The 24,153-nt window shown below is 30.3% G+C and overlaps 1 protein-coding gene across 12 annotated transcripts in view; it reads left to right on the top strand.

Annotated features, from left to right (window-relative positions):
• Positions 1-24,153, top strand: part of LOC145297804 (dynamin-like GTPase OPA1, mitochondrial) — a 180,365-nt gene that overhangs the window by 76,202 nt on the left and 80,010 nt on the right. For 4 of the 12 annotated variants that reach the window (XM_080144106.1, XM_080144105.1, XM_080144099.1 and 1 more), the window contains exons 6-8: positions 2,137-2,196; positions 15,481-15,507; positions 23,928-24,001. In XM_080144106.1, the coding sequence (XP_080000232.1) occupies positions 2,137-2,196; positions 15,481-15,507; positions 23,928-24,001 (161 nt within the window). The remainder of the gene's footprint in view (positions 1-2,136; positions 2,197-15,480; positions 15,508-23,927; positions 24,002-24,153) is intronic. The other 8 variants (XM_080144101.1, XM_080144108.1, XM_080144107.1 and 5 more) reach the window with 2 other exon arrangements.

Raw genomic sequence — 24,153 nt, 5'->3', positions numbered from 1 at the left:
TTATGTTAACAAGAGAGTCCTGTTCATAGGATGTGGAAAAACTTTAGAAAATTGTTTATTGCTATGTGCTGAGGAGTTTGCCCAGTTGTGCAAAATTATTATTAATGAATTATTATATACTTATATGCCAACTTTGAGCCGAAACTGTTGTATGTAAGTTGTTACCAATAAAAGACCAACATTTTGAAAATGAGCAACAATATAAGTGTCTGTTACTTGATAATTTTTCGATATGTTTATAGCTCTAGTATTGCACTATTGAGCTATCTAAACAAGAATTGTGTTATTTACTTATATGTATTAACTATCCCAAGTAGTAAAATTGCCTATAGAAAACATTGATATATGATTGTATCAGCCTTTTAGCTGCATTTTCTCTGATTGTACTTAAAAGAATAACAAATGTACTACACTTACACACAAATGTATATCATTCAAAACTTATAAACATTTATAATACTATACTACAAATACAAAAATCTGATCAACCCCACATCCCAATTTTTCAAGTTTGACCCCTTAGCTGCCCTTTTTTCTAGATGAAACCCCATTAAAAAGTTTTCCACATGTCTGAATACCCACCAGATTTCAAGTCTGTAGATCAAAAATTCGTTGAGTATATAGGTTGAGAAGTGTCTTCACACACATTCTCAGTTTTATAGATATATATGAGAGGAATATACAAATTGAAAAAAAGAAAAATATTTTTTTTTGTAGAAGTCTTTTTTTCAATAACAATGAAATATTAAAAATCTCCAGATATGAGTTAATTGTATCATTTTTTTTTTTTTTTTTTTTAAATCTCTGCAGTCTTTTTCTCTCTTATCCATAAATATATTGAATTTAAAAAAATGACTTTGTTTACCGTTATATTTATCCAGTTTATGCTTACCATGATTTACGTTAGATGTGCTATTTTGGATCTGATTAGGCAGTGTGTTCCTCAACATTTCAAACAAAATTCTAATTGTAGATTTAATTGCTGAAATCTTTTCTTGCCAATAACTTATGGAGGATATTAAACAAGTGTGCTTCATAATAATAAATTTCATTATTTCAAAAGTGAATCCTCATCCTTCTCTCTTGTAAAGTAGTTAAACCTACGGATTCCAACCTATTTTTATATTTGAGATATGTTATTTCTAGTGATGGGATTTAAGAAAAACAACTATGTATTTAGAAATTTAAATAGCATCGGAATCCAAAATTTAGAACAGAATTAATAATTGTATCAGAATCGGGAGAAATATTGGAATCGAAAAAAAAATTAGAACTTTTTGTGGTATTGGAATCGGAAAAATTTGTGTCTATTTTTCAGTGTCCAAAACTATTCATTTTTAAGTTTTAAACATAAACCAAGAACTAGAAGCAATTAAAGAATTGTTTTGGGCACCAGAAAAGATGCACAAATTTTTCCCGATTCCGATACCCCTAAAAGTTCTGATATTTTTTTATTCCAATATTTCTCCCGATTTGGATACAATTCCTGATTCTGATTTTGATTCTATTTAAATTTCCAAATATAGAGTTGCTTTTATTGGAGGGGGTCGGCTTACTGCAAAAAACCCATATAAAATGTGTATATATTTTCGTAAATGTAAAAATACACTTATGGGTGTGACCTACAGAGTTTTACTGGTAGTTTAAAATCAATAAATATTTATCATTTCATCATTATACAAGCCGTAAAATGTTAAGTTTTCAACAAAAACAAGAAATAAAAATTATAAAAGGAATTGCTTTGTGCATCGGAAAAAAGGCAAAAAAATTTTCTAATTATGATACCCCAAAAAGTTCCATTTTGTTTTTTTTTTGATTCTTGATTAATCGTCCCAGGATGCAATGTTTAGGTTTAACTACTTTACTAAAGAGAGAATGAGAGCAGCAGTCTTGACATTTTCAAAATAAGGGGATTTCTAATTATACAGTATGCTTCTTAATATCTCTTGTATTTGCTATTTTTAAATTGTGTACCCTTCAATGCTATTTTTTTTTTTAATATTTTTTTTATTTGATAATATTTTTTTTTTTTTTTTTTTTTGGCTTTGGTGATTTTTAGTATATTCTATTTTATTTATCCTTGAAATTTTTTTTTTTTTTTTTTTTATATATCTTTCTGCCCTCTCCTGTTCACAGGTTATGCTCATTCTGCCGGACCCGCTCTGACAATGCTTGGGATATCAAGCCTCCCAACAGGTGTGTAGAAATCTAACATGTTAGATGCAAATCTTTCCCTTTGTCCTTTTGATTTGGGGCATACACTTTCATCAGACTTGATTAATATCATCTTTCGGATTTTTCTTTTTCCGCTCAATTAGGTTTTTCCATGTCTCCATGCTTAGCCATATTTTACTTAGCTATAAGTCGGGTGTTTCCACACTGAAATGGTCTAAAATCGTTTTCATATCAATTAAGGACTTGCTCTTTTATTTATCTCACACTATCTTGTCATCGATCATGTCTGACCACTTTTACATGGCTCAAACGCTTTTTTTTTAAATTTTTATTCGGTAATTACCAGCTTAACCTGCCTGGCATTGCCTGGGGAGCATTATAGTGATTTTTTTTTATAATTTTTATTTATTTGCATTTAAATTTATACTGAAAAAGAAATAAAATTATTGTTATAAATTAGACAACTGCTATTATATTTTTCAATGCAAAATATGAATTGGTGATTTTTATTTTTTGGTGATTGTTTAAAAATGTTTCATATTAGAAATTATCTGGGTAAGACGAATTAATCCATCGTTAGTTCTGTTTGTCTGCAGGAGTGATTAAAAAAAGAAACAAAAGAAATAGAGTAGGCATTGGGTAACATTATATGCCACTATTTTGAATCGTAAGTTTAGTATTATCTGATGCAACAATCATTTTAATACCGTCAGATGTTCATTCATTTTTCTTTCTCTTTCTCCCTCCCCTCTCTCTTTCTCCTTCCCCCCTCTCTTTCTCCTTCCCCCTCTTTCTCCTTCCCCCCTCTTTCCTCTTCCCCCCTCTCTCCTTCCCCTTCCCCCCTCTCTTCTATCTTCTTTCACCCCTCTCTTTCTCCATCTCTCGGTATCCATTTTCTTTCCTTTTCTCCCTTCTTTCTTTTCCTTCTTCCTTTCTCTGCACATTTCCCTCTCTCTATTCCCTCCTCTTCCTTTACTTCCCCCACTTTCCTTCTCTCTTCTCCTTCTCTCCCATTTTCTCTTTTCTCATATCCTCGTTTTTCTCTGACCCCCTTTCTCTCTTCTATTTGCCCCTCACTTTGAGTCTCTTACCCTCTCGCTCTTCTCTTTTTCTTTTAATTATTTACATTATTTGTCCCCTCTCACTACTACTTTTATCATTCATATGATATTTGCCCTTCCTCCCACCATCTAAATCATTCACGTACAAATAAACAATGTGCATTGTGACAAGCAACAAAACATTAAAGTTTATACGTATTGATATAAGAATAATTTTTCACTGAAGATTTTTTCACTGAATCGACTAATGTCATGCCATATCTTGTTGTTCTGACTTGCTGCATAATTCGCATGAATAAACATAAGTTGAGAATTTTGTAGCTTTGTTAGCGAAAAATTATAGTCTCTTTTTTTTAAATATTTTTTTTTAAAATCAGTTTATACTCATTAGTTTTCATTTTTATTGAGTTTTATTGATTAAAAATGAAAACTGATTCTTACAGGAAACTGTTGACTAATTTTATATCATTTCTTGGGAGAAACTGTTGACTAATTTTATATCATTTCTTGAGAGAAACTGTTGACTAATTTTATATCATTTCTTGGGAGAAACTGTTGACTAATTTTATATCATTTCTTGGGAGAAACTGTTGACTAATTTTATATCATTTCTTGAGAGAAACTGTTGACTAATTTTATATCATTTCTTGAGAGAAACTGTTGACTAATTTTATATCATTTCTTGGGAGAAACTGTTGACTAATTTTATATCATTTCTTGGGAGAAACTGTTGACTAATTTTATATAATTTCTTGGGAGAAACTGTTGACTAATTTTATATAATTTCTTGGGAGAAACTGTTGACTAATTTTATATCATTTCTTGGGAGAAACTGTTGACTAATTTTATATCATTTCTTGGGAGAAACTGTTGACTAATTTTATATCATTTCTTGGGAGAAACTGTTGACTAATTTTATATAATTTCTTGGGAGAAACTGTTGACTAATTTTATATCATTTCTTGAGAGAAACTGTTGACTAATTTTATATCATTTCTTGGGAGAAACTGTTGACTAATTTTATATAATTTCTTGGGAGAAACTGTTGACTAATTTTATATCATTTCTTGAGAGAAACTGTTGACTAATTTTATATCATTTCTTGGGAGAAACTGTTGACTAATTTTATATCATTTCTTGAGAGAAACTGTTGACTAATTTTATATCATTTCTTGGGAGAAACTGTTGACTAATTTTATATAATTTCTTGGGAGAAACTGTTGACTAATTTTATATCATTTCTTGGGAGAAACTGTTGACTAATTTTATATCATTTCTTGGGAGAAACTGTTGACTAATTTTATATCATTTCTTGAGAGAAACTGTTGACTAATTTTATATCATTTCTTGAGAGAAACTGTTGACTAATTTTATATCATTTCTTGGGAGAAACTGTTGACTAATTTTATATCATTTCTTGGGAGAAACTGTTGACTAATTTTATATCATTTCTTGGGAGAAACTGTTGACTAATTTTATATCATTTCTTGGGAGAAACTGTTGACTAATTTTATATCATTTCTTGGGAGAAACTGTTGACTAATTTTATATCATTTCTTGGGAGAAACTGTTGACTAATTTTATATCATTTCTTGGGAGAAACTGTTGACTAATTTTATATCATTTCTTGGGAGAAACTGTTGACTAATTTTATATCATTTCTTGGGAGAAACTGTTGACTAATTTTATATCATTTCTTGGGAGAAACTGTTGACTAATTTTATATCATTTCTTGGGAGAAACTGTTGACTAATTTTATATCATTTCTTGAGAGAAACTGTTGACTAATTTTATATCATTTCTTGGGAGAAACTGTTGACTAATTTTATATCATTTCTTGGGAGAAACTGTTGACTAATTTTATATCATTTCTTGAGAGAAACTGTTGACTAATTTTATATCATTTCTTGAGAGAAACTGTTGACTAATTTTATATCATTTCTTGAGAGAAACTGTTGACTAATTTTATATCATTTCTTGAGAGAAACTGTTGACTAATTTTATATCATTTCTTGAGAGAAACTGTTGACTAATTTTATATCATTTCTTGAGAGAAACTGTTGACTAATTTTATATCATTTCTTGAGAGAAACTGTTGACTAATTTTATATCATTTCTTGGGAGAAACTGTTGACTAATTTTATATAATTTCTTGGGAGAAACTGTTGACTAATTTTATATCATTTCTTGAGAGAAACTGTTGACTAATTTTATATCATTTCTTGGGAGAAACTGTTGACTAATTTTATATCATTTCTTGGGAGAAACTGTTGACTAATTTTATATCATTTCTTGAGAGAAACTGTTGACTAATTTTATATCATTTCTTGAGAGAAACTGTTGACTAATTTTATATCATTTCTTGAGAGAAACTGTTGACTAATTTTATATCATTTCTTGAGAGAAACTGTTGACTAATTTTATATCATTTCTTGAGAGAAACTGTTGACTAATTTTATATCATTTCTTGAGAGAAACTGTTGACTAATTTTATATCATTTCTTGAGAGAAACTGTTGACTAATTTTATATCATTTCTTGGGAGAAACTGTTGACTAATTTTATATCATTTCTTGAGAGAAACTGTTGACTAATTTTATATCATTTCTTGAGAGAAACTGTTGACTAATTTTATATCATTTCTTGGGAGAAACTGTTGACTAATTTTATATCATTTCTTGGGAGAAACTGTTGACTAATTTTATATCATTTCTTGGGAGAAACTGTTGACTAATTTTATATCATTTCTTGAGAGAAACTGTTGACTAATTTTATATCATTTCTTGGGAGAAACTGTTGACTAATTTTATATCATTTCTTGGGAGAAACTGTTGACTAATTTTATATCATTTCTTGGGAGAAACTGTTGACTAATTTTATATCATTTCTTGAGAGAAACTGTTGATTAATTTTATATCATTTCTTGAGAGAAACTGTTGACTAATTTTATATCATTTCTTGGGAGAAACTGTTGACTAATTTTATATCATTTCTTGGGAGAAACTGTTGACTAATTTTATATCATTTCTTGGGAGAAACTGTTGACTAATTTTATATCATTTCTTGAGAGAAACTGTTGACTAATTTTATATCATTTCTTGGGAGAAACTGTTGACTAATTTTATATCATTTCTTGAGAGAAACTGTTGACTAATTTTATATCATTTCTTGGGAGAAACTGTTGACTAATTTTATATCATTTCTTGGGAGAAACTGTTGACTAATTTTATATCATTTCTTGAGAGAAACTGTTGACTAATTTTATATCATTTCTTGAGAGAAACTGTTGACTAATTTTATATCATTTCTTGGGAGAAACTGTTGACTAATTTTATATCATTTCTTGAGAGAAACTGTTGACTAATTTTATATCATTTCTTGGGAGAAACTGTTGACTAATTTTATATCATTTCTTGAGAGAAACTGTTGACTAATTTTATATCATTTCTTGAGAGAAACTGTTGACTAATTTTATATCATTTCTTGGGAGAAACTGTTGACTAATTTTATATCATTTCTTGGGAGAAACTGTTGACTAATTTTATATCATTTCTTGAGAGAAACTGTTGACTAATTTTATATCATTTCTTGAGAGAAACTGTTGACTAATTTTATATCATTTCTTGAGAGAAACTGTTGACTAATTTTATATCATTTCTTGAGAGAAACTGTTGACTAATTTTATATCATTTCTTGGGAGAAACTGTTGACTAATTTTATATCATTTCTTGAGAGAAACTGTTGACTAATTTTATATCATTTCTTGGGAGAAACTGTTGACTAATTTTATATCATTTCTTGAGAGAAACTGTTGACTAATTTTATATCATTTCTTGGGAGAAACTGTTGACTAATTTTATATCATTTCTTGAGAGAAACTGTTGACTAATTTTATATCATTTCTTGGGAGAAACTGTTGACTAATTTTATATCATTTCTTGAGAGAAACTGTTGACTAATTTTATATCATTTCTTGGGAGAAACTGTTGACTAATTTTATATCATTTCTTGAGAGAAACTGTTGACTAATTTTATATCATTTCTTGAGAGAAACTGTTGACTAATTTTATATCATTTCTTGAGAGAAACTGTTGACTAATTTTATATCATTTCTTGAGAGAAACTGTTGACTAATTTTATATCATTTCTTGGGAGAAACTGTTGACTAATTTCATATCATTTCTTGAGAGAAACTGTTGACTAATTTTATATCATTTCTTGAGAGAAACTGTTGACTAATTTTATATCATTTCTTGAGAGAAACTGTTGACTAATTTTATATCATTTCTTGAGAGAAACTGTTGACTAATTTTATATCATTTCTTGGGAGAAACTGTTGACTAATTTTATATCATTTCTTGAGAGAAACTGTTGACTAATTTTATATCATTTCTTGAGAGAAACTGTTGACTAATTTTATATCATTTCTTGAGAGAAACTGTTGACTAATTTTATATCATTTCTTGAGAGAAACTGTTGACTAATTTTATATCATTTCTTGAGAGAAACTGTTGACTAATTTTATATCATTTCTTGGAGAAACTGTTGACTAATTTTATATCATTTCTTGAGAGAAACTGTTGACTAATTTTATATCATTTCTTGAGAGAAACTGTTGACTAATTTTATATCATTTCTTGAGAGAAACTGTTGACTAATTTTATATCATTTCTTGGGAGAAACTGTTGACTAATTTTATATCATTTCTTGGGAGAAACTGTTGACTAATTTTATATCATTTCTTGAGAGAAACTGTTGACTAATTTTATATCATTTCTTGGGAGAAACTGTTGACTAATTTTATATCATTTCTTGAGAGAAACTGTTAACTAATTTTATATCATTTCTTGGGAGAAACTGTTGACTAATTTTATATCATTTCTTGGGAGAAACTGTTGACTAATTTTATATCATTTCTTGAGAGAAACTGTTGACTAATTTTATATCATTTCTTGGGAGAAACTGTTGACTAATTTTATATCATTTCTTGAGAGAAACTGTTGACTAATTTTATATCATTTCTTGAGAGAAACTGTTGACTAATTTTATATCATTTCTTGGGAGAAACTGTTGACTAATTTTATATCATTTCTTGGGAGAAACTGTTGACTAATTTTATATCATTTCTTGAGAGAAACTGTTGACTAATTTTATATCATTTCTTGAGAGAAACTGTTGACTAATTTTATATCATTTCTTGAGAGAAACTGTTGACTAATTTTATATCATTTCTTGGGAGAAACTGTTGACTAATTTTATATCATTTCTTGGGAGAAACTGTTGACTAATTTTATATCATTTCTTGAGAGAAACTGTTGACTAATTTTATATCATTTCTTGAGAGAAACTGTTGACTAATTTTATATCATTTCTTGGGAGAAACTGTTGACTAATTTTATATCATTTCTTGGGAGAAACTGTTGACTAATTTTATATCATTTCTTGGGAGAAACTGTTGACTAATTTTATATCATTTCTTGAGAGAAACTGTTGACTAATTTTATATCATTTCTTGGGAGAAACTGTTGACTAATTTTATATCATTTCTTGGGAGAAACTGTTGACTAATTTTATATCATTTCTTGGGAGAAACTGTTGACTAATTTTATATCATTTCTTGGGAGAAACTGTTGACTAATTTTATATCATTTCTTGGGAGAAACTGTTGACTAATTTTATATCATTTCTTGAGAGAAACTGTTGACTAATTTTATATCATTTCTTGGGAGAAACTGTTGACTAATTTTATATCATTTCTTGAGAGAAACTGTTGACTAATTTTATATCATTTCTTGAGAGAAACTGTTGACTAATTTTATATCATTTCTTGGGAGAAACTGTTGACTAATTTTATATCATTTCTTGGGAGAAACTGTTGACTAATTTTATATCATTTCTTGGGAGAAACTGTTGACTAATTTTATATCATTTCTTGAGAGAAACTGTTGACTAATTTTATATCATTTCTTGGGAGAAACTGTTGACTAATTTTATATCATTTCTTGGGAGAAACTGTTGACTAAATTTATATCATTTCTTGGGAGAAACTGTTGACTAATTTTATATCATTTCTTGGGAGAAACTGTTGACTAATTTTATATCATTTCTTGGGAGAAACTGTTGACTAATTTTATATCATTTCTTGGGAGAAACTGTTGACTAATTTTATATCATTTCTTGGGAGAAACTGTTGACTAATTTTATATCATTTCTTGGGAGAAACTGTTGACTAATTTTATATCATTTCTTGAGAGAAACTGTTGACTAATTTTATATCATTTCTTGGGAGAAACTGTTGACTAATTTTATATCATTTCTTGGGAGAAACTGTTGACTAATTTTATATCATTTCTTGGGAGAAACTGTTGACTAATTTTATATCATTTCTTGGTAGAAACTGTTGACTAATTTTATATCATTTCTTGGGAGAAACTGTTGACTAATTTTATATCATTTCTTGGGAGAAACTGTTGACTAATTTTATATCATTTCTTGGGAGAAACTGTTGACTAATTTTATATCATTTCTTGAGAGAAACTGTTGACTAATTTTATATCATTTCTTGGGAGAAACTGTTGACTAATTTTATATCATTTCTTGGGAGAAACTGTTGACTAATTTTATATCATTTCTTGGGAGAAACTGTTGACTAATTTTATATCATTTCTTGGGAGAAACTGTTGACTAATTTTATATCATTTCTTGAGAGAAACTGTTGACTAATTTTATATCATTTCTTGGGAGAAACTGTTGACTAATTTTATATCATTTCTTGGGAGAAACTGTTGACTAATTTTATATCATTTCTTGGGAGAAACTGTTGACTAATTTTATATCATTTCTTGGGAGAAACTGTTGACTAATTTTATATCATTTCTTGGGAGAAACTGTTGACTAATTTTATATCATTTCTTGGGAGAAACTGTTGACTAATTTTATATCATTTCTTGGGAGAAACTGTTGACTAATTTTATATCATTTCTTGAGAGAAACTGTTGACTAATTTTATATCATTTCTTGGGAGAAACTGTTGACTAATTTTATATCATTTCTTGGGAGAAACTGTTGACTAATTTTATATCATTTCTTGGGAGAAACTGTTGACTAATTTTATATCATTTCTTGGGAGAAACTGTTGACTAATTTTATATCATTTCTTGAGAGAAACTGTTGACTAATTTTATATCATTTCTTGGGAGAAACTGTTGACTAATTTTATATCATTTCTTGGGAGAAACTGTTGACTAATTTTATATCATTTCTTGGGAGAAACTGTTGACTAATTTTATATCATTTCTTGAGAGAAACTGTTGACTAATTTTATATCATTTCTTGGGAGAAACTGTTGACTAATTTTATATCATTTCTTGGGAGAAACTGTTGACTAATTTTATATCATTTCTTGAGAGAAACTGTTGACTAATTTTATATCATTTCTTGGGAGAAACTGTTGACTAATTTTATATCATTTCTTGAGAGAAACTGTTGACTAATTTTATATCATTTCTTGAGAGAAACTGTTGACTAATTTTATATCATTTCTTGGGAGAAACTGTTGACTAATTTTATATCATTTCTTGAGAGAAACTGTTGACTAATTTTATATCATTTCTTGAGAGAAACTGTTGACTAATTTTATATCATTCTTGAGAGAAACTGTTGACTAATTTTATATCATTTCTTGGGAGAAACTGTTGACTAATTTTATATCATTTCTTGGGAGAAACTGTTGACTAATTTTATATCATTTCTTGAGAGAAACTGTTGACTAATTTTATATCATTTCTTGAGAGAAACTGTTGACTAATTTTATATCATTTCTTGAGAGAAACTGTTGACTAATTTTATATAATTTCTTGGGAGAAACTGTTGACTAATTTTATATCATTTCTTGAGAGAAACTGTTGACTAATTTTATATCATTTCTTGGGAGAAACTGTTGACTAATTTTATATCATTTCTTGGGAGAAACTGTTGACTAATTTTATATCATTTCTTGGGAGAAACTGTTGACTAATTTTATATCATTTCTTGGGAGAAACTGTTGACTAATTTTATATCATTTCTTGGGAGAAACTGTTGACTAATTTTATATCATTTCTTGAGAGAAACTGTTGACTAATTTTATATCATTTCTTGGGAGAAACTGTTGACTAATTTTATATCATTTCTTGAGAGAAACTGTTGACTAATTTTATATCATTTCTTGAGAGAAACTGTTGACTAATTTTATATCATTTCTTGGGAGAAACTGTTGACTAATTTTATATCATTTCTTGGGAGAAACTGTTGACTAATTTTATATCATTTCTTGGGAGAAACTGTTGACTAATTTTATATCATTTCTTGGGAGAAACTGTTGACTAATTTTATATCATTTCTTGAGAGAAACTGTTGACTAATTTTATATCATTTCTTGGGAGAAACTGTTGACTAATTTTATATCATTTCTTGAGAGAAACTGTTGACTAATTTTATATCATTTCTTGGAGAAACTGTTGACTAATTTTATATCATTTCTTGGGAGAAACTGTTGACTTATTTTATATCATTTCTTGAGAGAAACTGTTGACTAATTTTATATCATTTCTTGGGAGAAACTGTTGACTAATTTTATATCATTTCTTGGGAGAAACTGTTGACTAATTTTATATCATTTCTTGAGAGAAACTGTTGACTAATTTTATATCATTTCTTGGGAGAAACTGTTGACTAATTTTATATCATTTCTTGGGAGAAACTGTTGACTAATTTTATATCATTTCTTGGGAGAAACTGTTGACTAATTTTATATCATTTCTTGGGAGAAACTGTTGACTAATTTTATATCATTTCTTGGGAGAAACTGTTGACTAATTTTATATCATTTCTTGAGAGAAACTGTTGACTAATTTTATATCATTTCTTGGGAGAAACTGTTGACTAATTTTATATCATTTCTTGAGAGAAACTGTTGACTAATTTTATATCATTTCTTGGGAGAAACTGTTGACTAATTTTATATCATTTCTTGAGAGAAACTGTTGACTAATTTTATATCATTTCTTGGGAGAAACTGTTGACTAATTTTATATCATTTCTTGGGAGAAACTGTTGACTAATTTTATATCATTTCTTGGGAGAAACTGTTGACTAATTTTATATCATTTCTTGAGAGAAACTGTTGACTAATTTTATATCATTTCTTGGGAGAAACTGTTGACTAATTTTATATCATTTCTTGGGAGAAACTGTTGACTAATTTTATATCATTTCTTGGGAGAAACTGTTGACTAATTTTATATCATTTCTTGAGAGAAACTGTTGACTAATTTTATATCATTTCTTGGGAGAAACTGTTGACTAATTTTATATCATTTCTTGGGAGAAACTGTTGACTAATTTTATATCATTTCTTGGGAGAAACTGTTGACTAATTTTATATCATTTCTTGGGAGAAACTGTTGACTAATTTTATATCATTTCTTGGGAGAAACTGTTGACTAATTTTATATCATTTCTTGAGAGAAACTGTTGACTAATTTTATATCATTTCTTGGGAGAAACTGTTGACTAATTTTATATCATTTCTTGAGAGAAACTGTTGACTAATTTTATATCATTTCTTGGGAGAAACTGTTGACTAATTTTATATCATTTCTTGAGAGAAACTGTTGACTAATTTTATATCATTTCTTGGGAGAAACTGTTGACTAATTTTATATCATTTCTTGGGAGAAACTGTTGACTAATTTTATATCATTTCTTGAGAGAAACTGTTGACTAATTTTATATCATTTCTTGGGAGAAACTGTTGACTAATTTTATATCATTTCTTGGGAGAAACTGTTGACTAATTTTATATCATTTCTTGGGAGAAACTGTTGACTAATTTTATATCATTTCTTGGGAGAAACTGTTGACTAATTTTATATCATTTCTTGAGAGATACCATAAACGAGTGACCTTTTTTGCTCCAGAATTTATTTTTCTACATAGTCACTACCATTCTCAGTGCACTTTTACCTGGAATTTAATGATGTATCTCTGCTTCTGACATATGTTCGTAACAGGGGTTGATTTCTTAAAGAGTCTCACATCATCAATATCTGCAACAAACCTGAAACCTTCAGGTCATAAATGCATAAGTTCAGTCATTATAACAATAGAATTTGCAATATCCTCTGATCCATTCAGGCGGAATAAAAAATAGGAGGCATTACTTTTAGAGCATCCCTCATAGGTTGAGATAACCAGTTTATGTGCTAGAAATGTAAGACAATAAAGGCTGATGAAAATTTAGAAAATGATATCAATGGAGCACATGGTGGAGCTGGTGCTGTAAATCTGTTTGCAGCTCTTGTGATCACAAAAGTTAGGAGTCGATGGAATAATTGTTGCCATTACTAACCAGCAGCGTGTTACCACTGTCAACCAAAAGAAAAATCTAGCAATGTGATGATGTAACCCTGCCAATGAGGGTTGAGGATATGCATGGCATGGTAAGAAATCATACGAGAATGATACAGTGAATGTGTAATACGAGTCTAAAAGACAGGCTTAGCTCTGATGATCACAGATGTAGCTTAAATTTGGATGGTATATGGAGATGTGTGCAGAACAGGAGACTTTGTTGGTTTGGTCACGTTGAAAGAATAGATGAGAATGCATAGGCTTGTGCAGGGTTTCCCAACCTTTTTCGGTAAACGGCCCCTAGAACACGTGCATACCCCCCCCCCCCCCCCGCTCCCTACACTCATCCTTACCTAATAATGCTAATAGTGGCGGTAGTACATAATTTATTTATTTTTTATTTTTTATTACATTTTCACCCCAAACAAGGCACATTGCCACTCTGATGTAGGAGGCTACTATCAGGGACATAAGCAACAGGGGTACTATGTGGGGAGTTGGGCAACAAGATGTCGGTTCACGTTATATTTTAACTTATGCATGTCAGTACAATTGGGGAAGCAGGCACCTGAAAGGGAATTCCAAAGTCTAGCGGTTCTGGAGAAGAAACTACTGGAGTAGAAGGCTCTCTTACATCTAGAGATCTCTACTGTGAAGGGGTGGGATTTAGCTGCTTGTCGGGTTTGTCGAGGGTATTTACGTTGAGGGGGTACAAGTGCTAGCAGTTTGTTGGAGCATTCACCGTTAAAGTACTTGTAGAACAGGCAGAGGGATGCTACATTTCGTCGATGGGACAGAGGCTGAAGCTTAGATGACAGTTCAGGACCTATCAGGTTGGCGACTCTCTTTTGAACCTGGTCTAGGAGCGAGAGACTAGTAGCAGATGCACCAGCCCAAATATGACAACAGTACATACAACATAATTAAAGTGAAGATAAATATTCATAAAATTTATTCAACAAAATTCTACACTGTCGATCGAATGGGAATCATAACAGCTATAATAAATCAAGCGGGTCAATTAATATATCGTGCCATTGCTCATGCAATAATCGATAACATAAAAATAGTAGTAATTGCAGGAATCACCAATCAATATGTAGATTGTTGTTGTTGATCAACAAGTTGAGAAACACCTAGTTATGTTCCTATTTATTTGCCTCCCCACGAGGGCAGAGTTAGACACAAGGTCTATTTATAACGTGGGGAAAATCCAGCTCCCCAAAAAGGGGCACTCTGAAGAGGAACAAAAATAAAAATTGTCTCGGTCATGAACGATTTCTCCTCCACTGATCAAGGGCACAAAAGGAAGTGTAGCATCAGAACAGATACCACACTGTGATCTTGGCCCGAAGGTCAAGAACTATGTTTTTTATCGCCCCTCCCTTCCCTAGAGAATGTCAGGGACCCCTATATGATAAATTTGACAACCACCCACTTGAAATCTCGTATCGCTACCCCCACCCCTCCACCCCAGTGGGCGGTATGGACACCATTGAGAAAGTTAATAGATGTAGAATAGTTGAGATAGCAGGGTCAGTTGGCAGTAGAAGGTAGAAGGCCATGGATAACAAAGGAGAAAGTGGTAAGGATCAATATGAGAGAAAGAGGGGTAAATAAAAACTTGGCCAGAGATAGGTTAATTTGGAGGTTAATTTTTTTAAAGCTGTCCAAGACATGCCAGTACAACCGACTGAATTTATGTCGATAAAGGGAGTAAATTGGTTCATTTGATGAATTTTTATTCTTGTTTATTTGACATTGCTCATTCTCCCCTCCCCTTCTTTCTATAACTTTTTGTTATATTTATTTTTTTCTTTTGTTTAACTTTTATCTATTCTTTTGTTGAATAGCTACGTTTTTCACAGTTCCATTCTTAGGTAAGAAGTATAGTTTATATACATATATATAGGCTAAAATGTGCCATCTTTTTTCTTTTTTTCTTTTCAATAAAAAAAACAAATCCAACTAATCTTTTCCCTCTAATTGTTTAACATAATAAATACAAAATATTCACTTTTCCTTTTGTAACCCTTGCAACTGCTTGCTATGAATTGAAGAAAAAAAAGGTGATTGTAAAGATAGAATTGATATATCGATTTTTTTTTTAAATATGTGGTTATAAGCTAAAATAACAGTACTTGATTCTCATGCCGAAAATAGTAATATATCCCAAAATTATGAAAATTCAGAGTAGAACAACTGCTAGAACTGCACAGCTGTGGAACTCTCTGCCGCTTGCCTGTTTCTCCCTGAATTCAACGTGGATGTCTTCAAGTCCAACACAAACAAATTCCTGATGAACCGCCCCCCCCCTTAAGTAATGACACCTTAGCAAATCCCCAATACTAACGATTACTACGATACTATCCCATTGATTACTGTACACACAATAACCCTTATCCCTGAGTGGCTCCTGGGCCTTGATAAGTGGTGACCCCCATGTAAAAAAAAGACAAGTCTATCGCTTATTAATATTTATTTATTGCGGACTATTATCCTCATCTTTTTAGATGTTGTCTAACGATGTTTCGGCCAACTATTCCTCTGGCCTTTGATGGGAAAGGAATTTTGAATCTCCTAACTGTATCCTCAGCAATTACTGCCTTCCATAGTTGTTGTCGTCTCACCACGTTTTGGCCAAGTAGCCTCCGGCCAGCTTTGGGTCGGATTGAAACCACTATCTTCAGACAATTCTCAGCTGGAACCGTAGAGATTTAATGTCTCTATCCACTGCGCCATGGGCCCGTGGCACAGTGCATAGATTTCAATCCTACCCAAAGCCGGCCAGAGGTTTACTTGGCCAAAAATGTGGTGAAACGACAACAACTATGGACGGCAGTAATTGCTGAGAATGAAGTTAGGAGATTCAGAGTTCCTATCCCGTCGCAGTTACCACCTGACGAAGGCCAGAGGAATAGTTGGCTGAAACACCATGAAACAACTAAGAAAAGATGAGGATAATAGTTCACAATAAATAAAAATTAATAAATAATACTTGTCTCAATAATGAATTCCAATCAAATAAGTCTATCGCTATCGGCTAAAACAAAATGTTGGTCATTAAAGTGGTGAAAAGGGAGATAAGCATGTCCCCTGTATTCACAATCTTCAAGGTGTTTAAATCTAGGGAAAATGCAGTTTCTCCCAAAACTTACTTTTAACGAAAAATATTTTTCTACTTGATGAATTTTCATAATTTTTGGATATATTACTATTTTCGACATGGCAGTTAAGCAAGTACTGTTGTTTTTGCTTAAAACGACATTTGAAAAAATCGATCTGTCGACTTTATCTTAATAAGCACCGTAAAAAATAATTACCTCCCTTTACTATGACTTCATTTTTTATGGAATGCTCATCTTTGTATAACTAAGAAGTATGTCGTAGTTTGCTTGAAGCATTGTTTATCGGATAAAAAGGTTGTGTTTGAAGGCTTGTCAATGCAGGAATTATTCAGTCATTGTAAATAGATAAATAAATAAATATAATTCAATAATTTTCAATAAATATGCATTTATTATACCTGACTGTATATGGTAAATATTACTAATATTTATTTAAACTGTGGAATTATATTTATCTGTTTACAATGACTGAATATACCTGCATTGACAAGCCTTCAAACACAACTTTTTTCCTGTAACTACTTTATTAAAAAAAAAATTAACCAAACCAAATTGAAGCTTTTCTCGCTTTTCCCCTTGTATTTGCTGCTTTTTCATTTTTTTTAAAACCTTTTTCTCTCTTTTCTGTTTTCCTTTTTTTTTGTTTCTTTTTTTATTTTTATCTTTTTCTTTGTTTTGTGTTTTTTTTTTGCTTCTCTTCCATTTTTATTTTTGCTTTTTTTAAAATCATTTTGGATTAGATTTTCTAAATGCTGCTGCTTTTTTTTCTCTATCTATTCCAAAGTTAAATTCATTTTACTTTATTTCATTTTATTTATTTTATTTTTTTTTTTTTACATCCACGGAAGGAATCATGTGGGCAATCTAAATAGCACCAGATGTTCCAATCGGAGATATTGGCATTTTCTCTTTATTTCTTTTAATTTTCAGAAATCTATTATATACTATCAACATACTAGCATTTCAACCCGGCGTTGCCCGGCTGTTTGGAGGTGTATGTTGAGCAAAAAAAAACAAACAAAAAAAACGGTCAAGTTTTTTAACCTTGACCCCCTATTATGACCCCTTAACATTTATTGTTTTGGGCTCAAATCAAATTATTAAGTTAATGTCCAAGGAACCTATATCTAAAATTTCAAGTATTTAAATTCAAGGAGGAGTTTGGTAGAGTTCCCAAAGGTCAAATCGTTGAACTTTGACCCCATAACAGCCAAATTTCTGTCCGAAAACGGATTACAAAGATTTTCCCAAATCTCAGTACCCTGTATATCAAATTTCGAGTCTGTAGACTGAAAATTGACAGTTATTGCGCAGAGAAATGTACACACACACACAGAGACACGTTCGCTTTTATTATATATAGATATATAGATTAGGGGAAGCAGAGTTGAAATGAGCCAGTTTTTGACCTTTTCTTTCTTTGACATTTGAACTTTTCTTTCTTTGACATTTGAAACCTTATCCAAAACTGCATACAGGAAGAGAAAGTGTCTTCTGGGTACGAAATGGTTTTCAGTCAAATATAGATAATGTATGGTAATGTTGCCCATAGTATTAAAATGTAACAATTTTATAAGATACTTGATGTATCTTGGAAAAAAAAATTACTGGAATGAAGAGGCTTCAGTCAAGATGGTCAACTGAGGAAGTTGGATTTCAAAAAGAAATCCTACTTCAACCATGTATGTACATATGTAGCCAATAATATTTGTATAAATAAAGACATTTATACTGTACATGTATATGTAATGTACCTTCAAGCAGAGGTTGAGAGTCAAAGACTTAAAAAAAAACTGATTTGCCCTCCCCCTCTTCCTCCCATACCTAGATTTGCAACCAAAACATGAAAAAAAAAAGGAAAAAAAAAAAAGTAGTCAAATAGTTTCCTGACATATATAATTTTTATAGGAAAGGTAATATGCAGTATTGTATTTTCTTTTAAAATTATAACAAAAAATAGTTTTTAAATCATCAACATCCGGTTTGGCACAAAAACAAGATGGACCTTCCTTTTTACCTTTTTCATTTAATCTTAGCCATTTTACATTTCAATTTTTTTCACTCAACAAGCCTAGAAAACGTCTCTTTTTTTTTTTTTTTTGTCAGAAGCAACCAAGTGTTAAAGTGTTCTGTTTTTTTTTTTTAAATTTCATTTGCAAAATACTAAATTGATTTTAAAGCCTATCAGCCTATCATAATGTTTAAAAATAATACAATTTTTGAGCTACTGCATTTCGTCTTTCCAATAAAATTTATATGTGCCAGGAAGAAGCTATATGATTACCCAAAAGTCAATAACATAATAAATGAATTTTAAAAATAATAAATGAATTTTAAAAAACTTGTTTATTTCTAATGGCTAACATTGTAATATTGATTTTTGTTAATACTTATTCCAGAAGTTTTGGAGATATGTTCTGATTTTGAAGTGTTGGACCATTTGCTTTCAAATGTTCTAAACATACTCTTTTTTGAGGTCCTTTCTAAATGTTTGTACATCATCTAAGATCTAATTATCAATTACCAGGAATGCAATTGAAAACTTAAGTCATATACTAAAAAATCCAACACAATTTTCTCATAAAATTTTCCAAAGAATTGAATTGTTTTATTTCCTTTTGTAATAAAGGATTTCACAATGATATTATGGGGTATTTTTATTTTAATTTTTGAAATCTAAAGATAAAAATGGTAATATGGAATTAAGAGCCAAGAGCATACGTGTGCCTGCTTGTTAATGTTTAACATGCAAATTTCTGTATTCGTTTTATATAAACATTGCGCTTTCATTCGTATTATTTGGATTATTCAAACTGTTCTCGCAATGTTTCGAATGTAACCCCAACCTTTTTTTTGAGTGTCACCTGCAATGAGGAGGTTTGAACCTTCACCCTCCTCAGTGCACGGTCCTGGATATGACCTAAAACTATATCCGATGGTGAGGCCCCACCTTGCGGGCCTTGGGGAGTGTGGAGCCACCCTTTAATTGCCATTGCTCCCAGGTCCACTCTGACCCGGAGTGGTCGTACCTGTTAGGGTCCCAACTATGGGTTAAATAGAATCTGACGTAAAAAAAAATATACTCCGTTAAAAATCGTTCCTCAAAATAACTAGATTCGGCATTAAATAACCTGAAAAAGGTTGATATGCCGTAAAACAAAAACAACCAACCAATCCTCAGTGCAGGCGGCAATTCAATTGCAAATTACTTAGGACTTCTATCCAGTCATCGTACGAAATGGGAGCATGTTACCCCAGTCGATAAAATAGAGGGTTCTGTTTGAAATTCTGTGTAGATTCCAAGGTTTAATAGAAAGATTTTAAAGTTTGGAGGTTTACGTCTGCCAAAACGCTGTGAAAATAACGCTCGAGATGAGAACAATAGTCCAGATAATCCATTGTCATTTCAAACATTCAGAAACATTTTCGTTGCTTATCAAAAAAAAAAAAAAAATTCTGAAACAAAATGACATTGATTTGTTCGGTGTTTATCATAGCATCGCATAGACATTGAAGTCTACTTAGCGGTAACCTCCGTGTTCCATTAAATTCTGAACCAACTTTTATAAAGGACTAGCAGGAAAACCTGATGTTGCCTGGGATCGAATAAGTATCACTATCATGTCCTTTTTCACTATGCTCATCACACCATCTGACTTTCTTTGCTTTTACTGACCCTCTCCCACCCCTAACCCACACACATCTCCTTCATTTTTGCTTCCTAGTATAATATAATATATATAATAATATTGTCTTCTATGTAGATGATTAAAATTTCATTAAAATCAGATATAAACAAATTATTCGTTTTTAGGGGGTTCTGTCCGCCTGGGTCACTAAGAGTTGGAAGTATGTATATATTAAACACTTAGAGGGCAACGTAAAGATTAGGGACCATTTCCTCAAAGAATTCGATGCATATGATTTAAATTTCATAAAAATAAGATATATTTGACATTTTAACCGGGGTTGTTATTTTATAGCCATTTTAAGGGTGAATTTAGAGATTTGAAGAATAATTCCATTGTCTTCCCTGATAAGTTTGACACAAGAATACACTTTTAGAATTTATGTATATTATCTAACCTTTCTTTCTATAGAACATGCACAGATATTGAGTTTTATATGCATACATGTATACATAGCAGGTGGGTGGGGGCATCCGGCTTTGCCCAGTCATAAAATATACTTAAATATGATGTTTTAATTTGTCCAAATTTCGTACATATTATTATAGTCGTGGTTTCAAAAGTAAAAAAAAAAAGTCTTTGGGTGCCATCAGCTAGAATTGAAACCGAAACCAAAACTGTAGCATTCAAAGCTGGTGATGTTACCATTGTACCAACGTGACATGCATATGAACTGATTAAAAATAAACTAAGATGAATGTACAAAATATATAATGATTTTTTTCAATTTTGATTCCTTAAAAATTATTTTAACTAGCTAAAGACCCAAAAAAGAATGGTCCATAAAAAATCCAATCATTTGAGGCCCCTGGCACCGCTCTGCGACTTTTTGTTTTGGAAAAAAGAGAGTTTGAAAATATGGAGACAGACAGACAGACATAGTGAGTTTTATAAATTAGATATAGGTAGCATGTCAAAGATCTCCAGTCATAGTACCCTTTATGCGGGATGCAGTGAATCCATTTAGAGCTGATTTAACTCAATGTCATAGGGACTCACCCATTCACTCATGATGGACTCTTCTAACCATTATACAACTGTTCTTTGTATGTACTTTCTTTGTGCAATATATTCTTTCTATCTAACCCTGTTGCTTGAGTCTTTTCTTAATGACCTTTTCCTATGAGATTTCAAAAACTCATGAGGGTAAGCTTAATTGGCTCTATAATAATAAATATGAAATCTGCATAAATTAAAATATCATATTTAAGTGTATTTTACAACTGGGCAATGTCAAGCAGCCTACTAGTGTGTGTGTGTGTATATATATATATATATATATATATATATATATATATATATATTGCATATCAAATAACTCCAGTCATGGTACCCTGGAGGTACTTGTGATTCCTGCCAATGTTCATTCCTTTTCAAAAAGCTTTATTTTCTATTCTGAACTCATAACCGATATTTCATTAATGGGTATGTTATATTCAAAGTTATCTTGTCAGATTTTCCATGTTATACCTAAATAGCAAATTGATATTTGATTCTGACTAGCTATTTCTTCTTTTTGTTCTTGCAGCATGTTCTTTACACTAAAAGGTGTAATTTGCTTCAGTTTCTTTCTGGAGATATCATTTTTTTCCGGCAAAGGAGACTATTAAGATAGAGACAATTTTAAATGCTCGAAATGTAATGGAAATAATTTATATTTTTTACTTTTGAAGTTCAAATAGAAGTTAAATAAACATAAGCTCTTTTACATTTTTAGATTTTATTGTCCATTCTTAAAAAAAAGAAAAGAAAGGCATCAATAAGTTCTAGATTATGGTAAGTGTTTTATGTCATCGCCAGAGCATCTAGCTTAATGACACGTACTCATTTTTCTCATATGATCATGAGGTTATCATAGTTGTGTAATAATTTCTCATATGATCATGAGGTTATCATAGTTGTGTAATAATTTCTCATATGATCATGAGGTTATCATAGTTGTGTAATTATTTCTCATATGATCATGAGGTTATCATAGTTGTGTAATTATTTCTCATAGGATCATGAGGTTATCATAGTTGTGTAATTATTTCTCATAGGATCTCTGGAGCATTGCAACTACTTCAGTGCTTATCCTTCTTTACTCTCTCTTCTAAACCTTTCAGAAATATGCCATCATAACTCTAGAATATTTTTTGCAGGTGAGTTGGGATTTGCATTTTTGGTATGAGTTTGTAACCTGGTTTTATAAAATGGACTCAGGATAAGGATTGTTTTTTTTTTTTAAATGCATTATTTAAAAGCAAAAAAAGTAAACAAGTGCCGCCTTTATTCGTCCCCTAACAAACAAAATTCTGCACAAAAATTAGTCATCGTAAAAGTGAATTTTTCACCCGTGCTGGGGGGGACCCCTACATGCTTGGCCTGTGTTGATTGCAGTGAACCCATTTAGAACCAGTTTAATCCATATCGGGTGAATGTCTTTACAATTATGAGTTACTTTGGCAAAATTGAATTGTGCTAAACTTGTCCCTTTCAACTGTTAGAATAATCATTGTGCTTAATCTGCACAAGATCTGAACAATGTGAAACCTTGTTGTGTTTGGAAATTTTCTTTTGAAATGACATGAAATAAATAAATTTTAAAAATTTTGAAATGACATGAAATGAATTTTAAAAATTTTGAAATGACATGAAATGAATTTTAAAAATTTTGAAATGACATGAAATGAATTTTAAAAATTTTGAAATGACATGAAATAAATTTTAAAAATTTTGAAATGACATGAAATAAATTTTAAAAATTTTGAAATGACATGAAATAAATTTTAAAAATTTTGAAATGACATGAAATAAATTTTAAAAATTTTGAAATGACATGAAATAAATTTTAAAAATTTTGAAATGACATGAAATAAATTTTAAAAATTTTGAAATGACATGAAATAAATTTTAAAAATTTTGAAATGACATGAAATAAATTTTAAGAATTTTGAAATGACATGAAATAAATTTTAAAAATTTTGAAATGACATGAAATGAAGTTTGAAAATTTTGAAATGACATGAAATAAATTTTAAAAATTTTGAAATGACATGAAATGAAGTTTAAAAATTTTGAAATGACATGAAATGAAGTTTAAAAATTTTGAAATGACATGAAATGAAGTTTAAAAATTTTGAAATGACATGAAATAAATTTTAAAAATTTTGAAATGACATGAAATAAATTTTAAAAATTTTGAAATGAGATGAAATGAAGTTTAAAAATTTTGAAATGACATGAAATAAATTTTAAAAATTTTGAAATGACATGAAATGAAGTTTAAAAATTTTGAAATGACATGAAATAAATTTTAAAAATTTTGAAATGACATGAAATAGATTTTAAAAATTTTGAAATGACATGAAATAAATTTTAAAAATTTTGAAATGACATGAAATAGATTTTAAAAATTTTGAAATGACGTGAAATAAATTTTAAAAATTGGATTGTTGTTCTTTTATATTCCTTGTGATAATAATATGTCGGATCTCATTACAGGCAACTCAACAAATAAAACGGAAGTAAATTCCGACGGTGAAGGCAAATCTTCATCTTCTGCATATCCGCAAAGAGTGAGTTCTCCATTTTTTTTATTTTTATTTTTGTTGCATAGTATTGGGGTCATATTTAAGAGATAGGATGGGGACATTCATATTGATGAGGGGAAGAGAGATTTATACCGTTCTGAAGTGTTCCTTCGGTATTTGTACAGTTTAGTCAAGAC

The sequence above is a fragment of the Euprymna scolopes genome, chromosome 18 (assembly GCF_053919585.1).
Source record: "Euprymna scolopes isolate OS-2025 chromosome 18, ASM5391958v1, whole genome shotgun sequence".
Taxonomy (NCBI): domain Eukaryota; kingdom Metazoa; phylum Mollusca; class Cephalopoda; order Sepiida; family Sepiolidae; genus Euprymna; species Euprymna scolopes.
The sequence above is the reverse complement of the archived record's forward strand: the minus strand, read 5'-3'. Positions and strand labels throughout refer to the sequence as shown.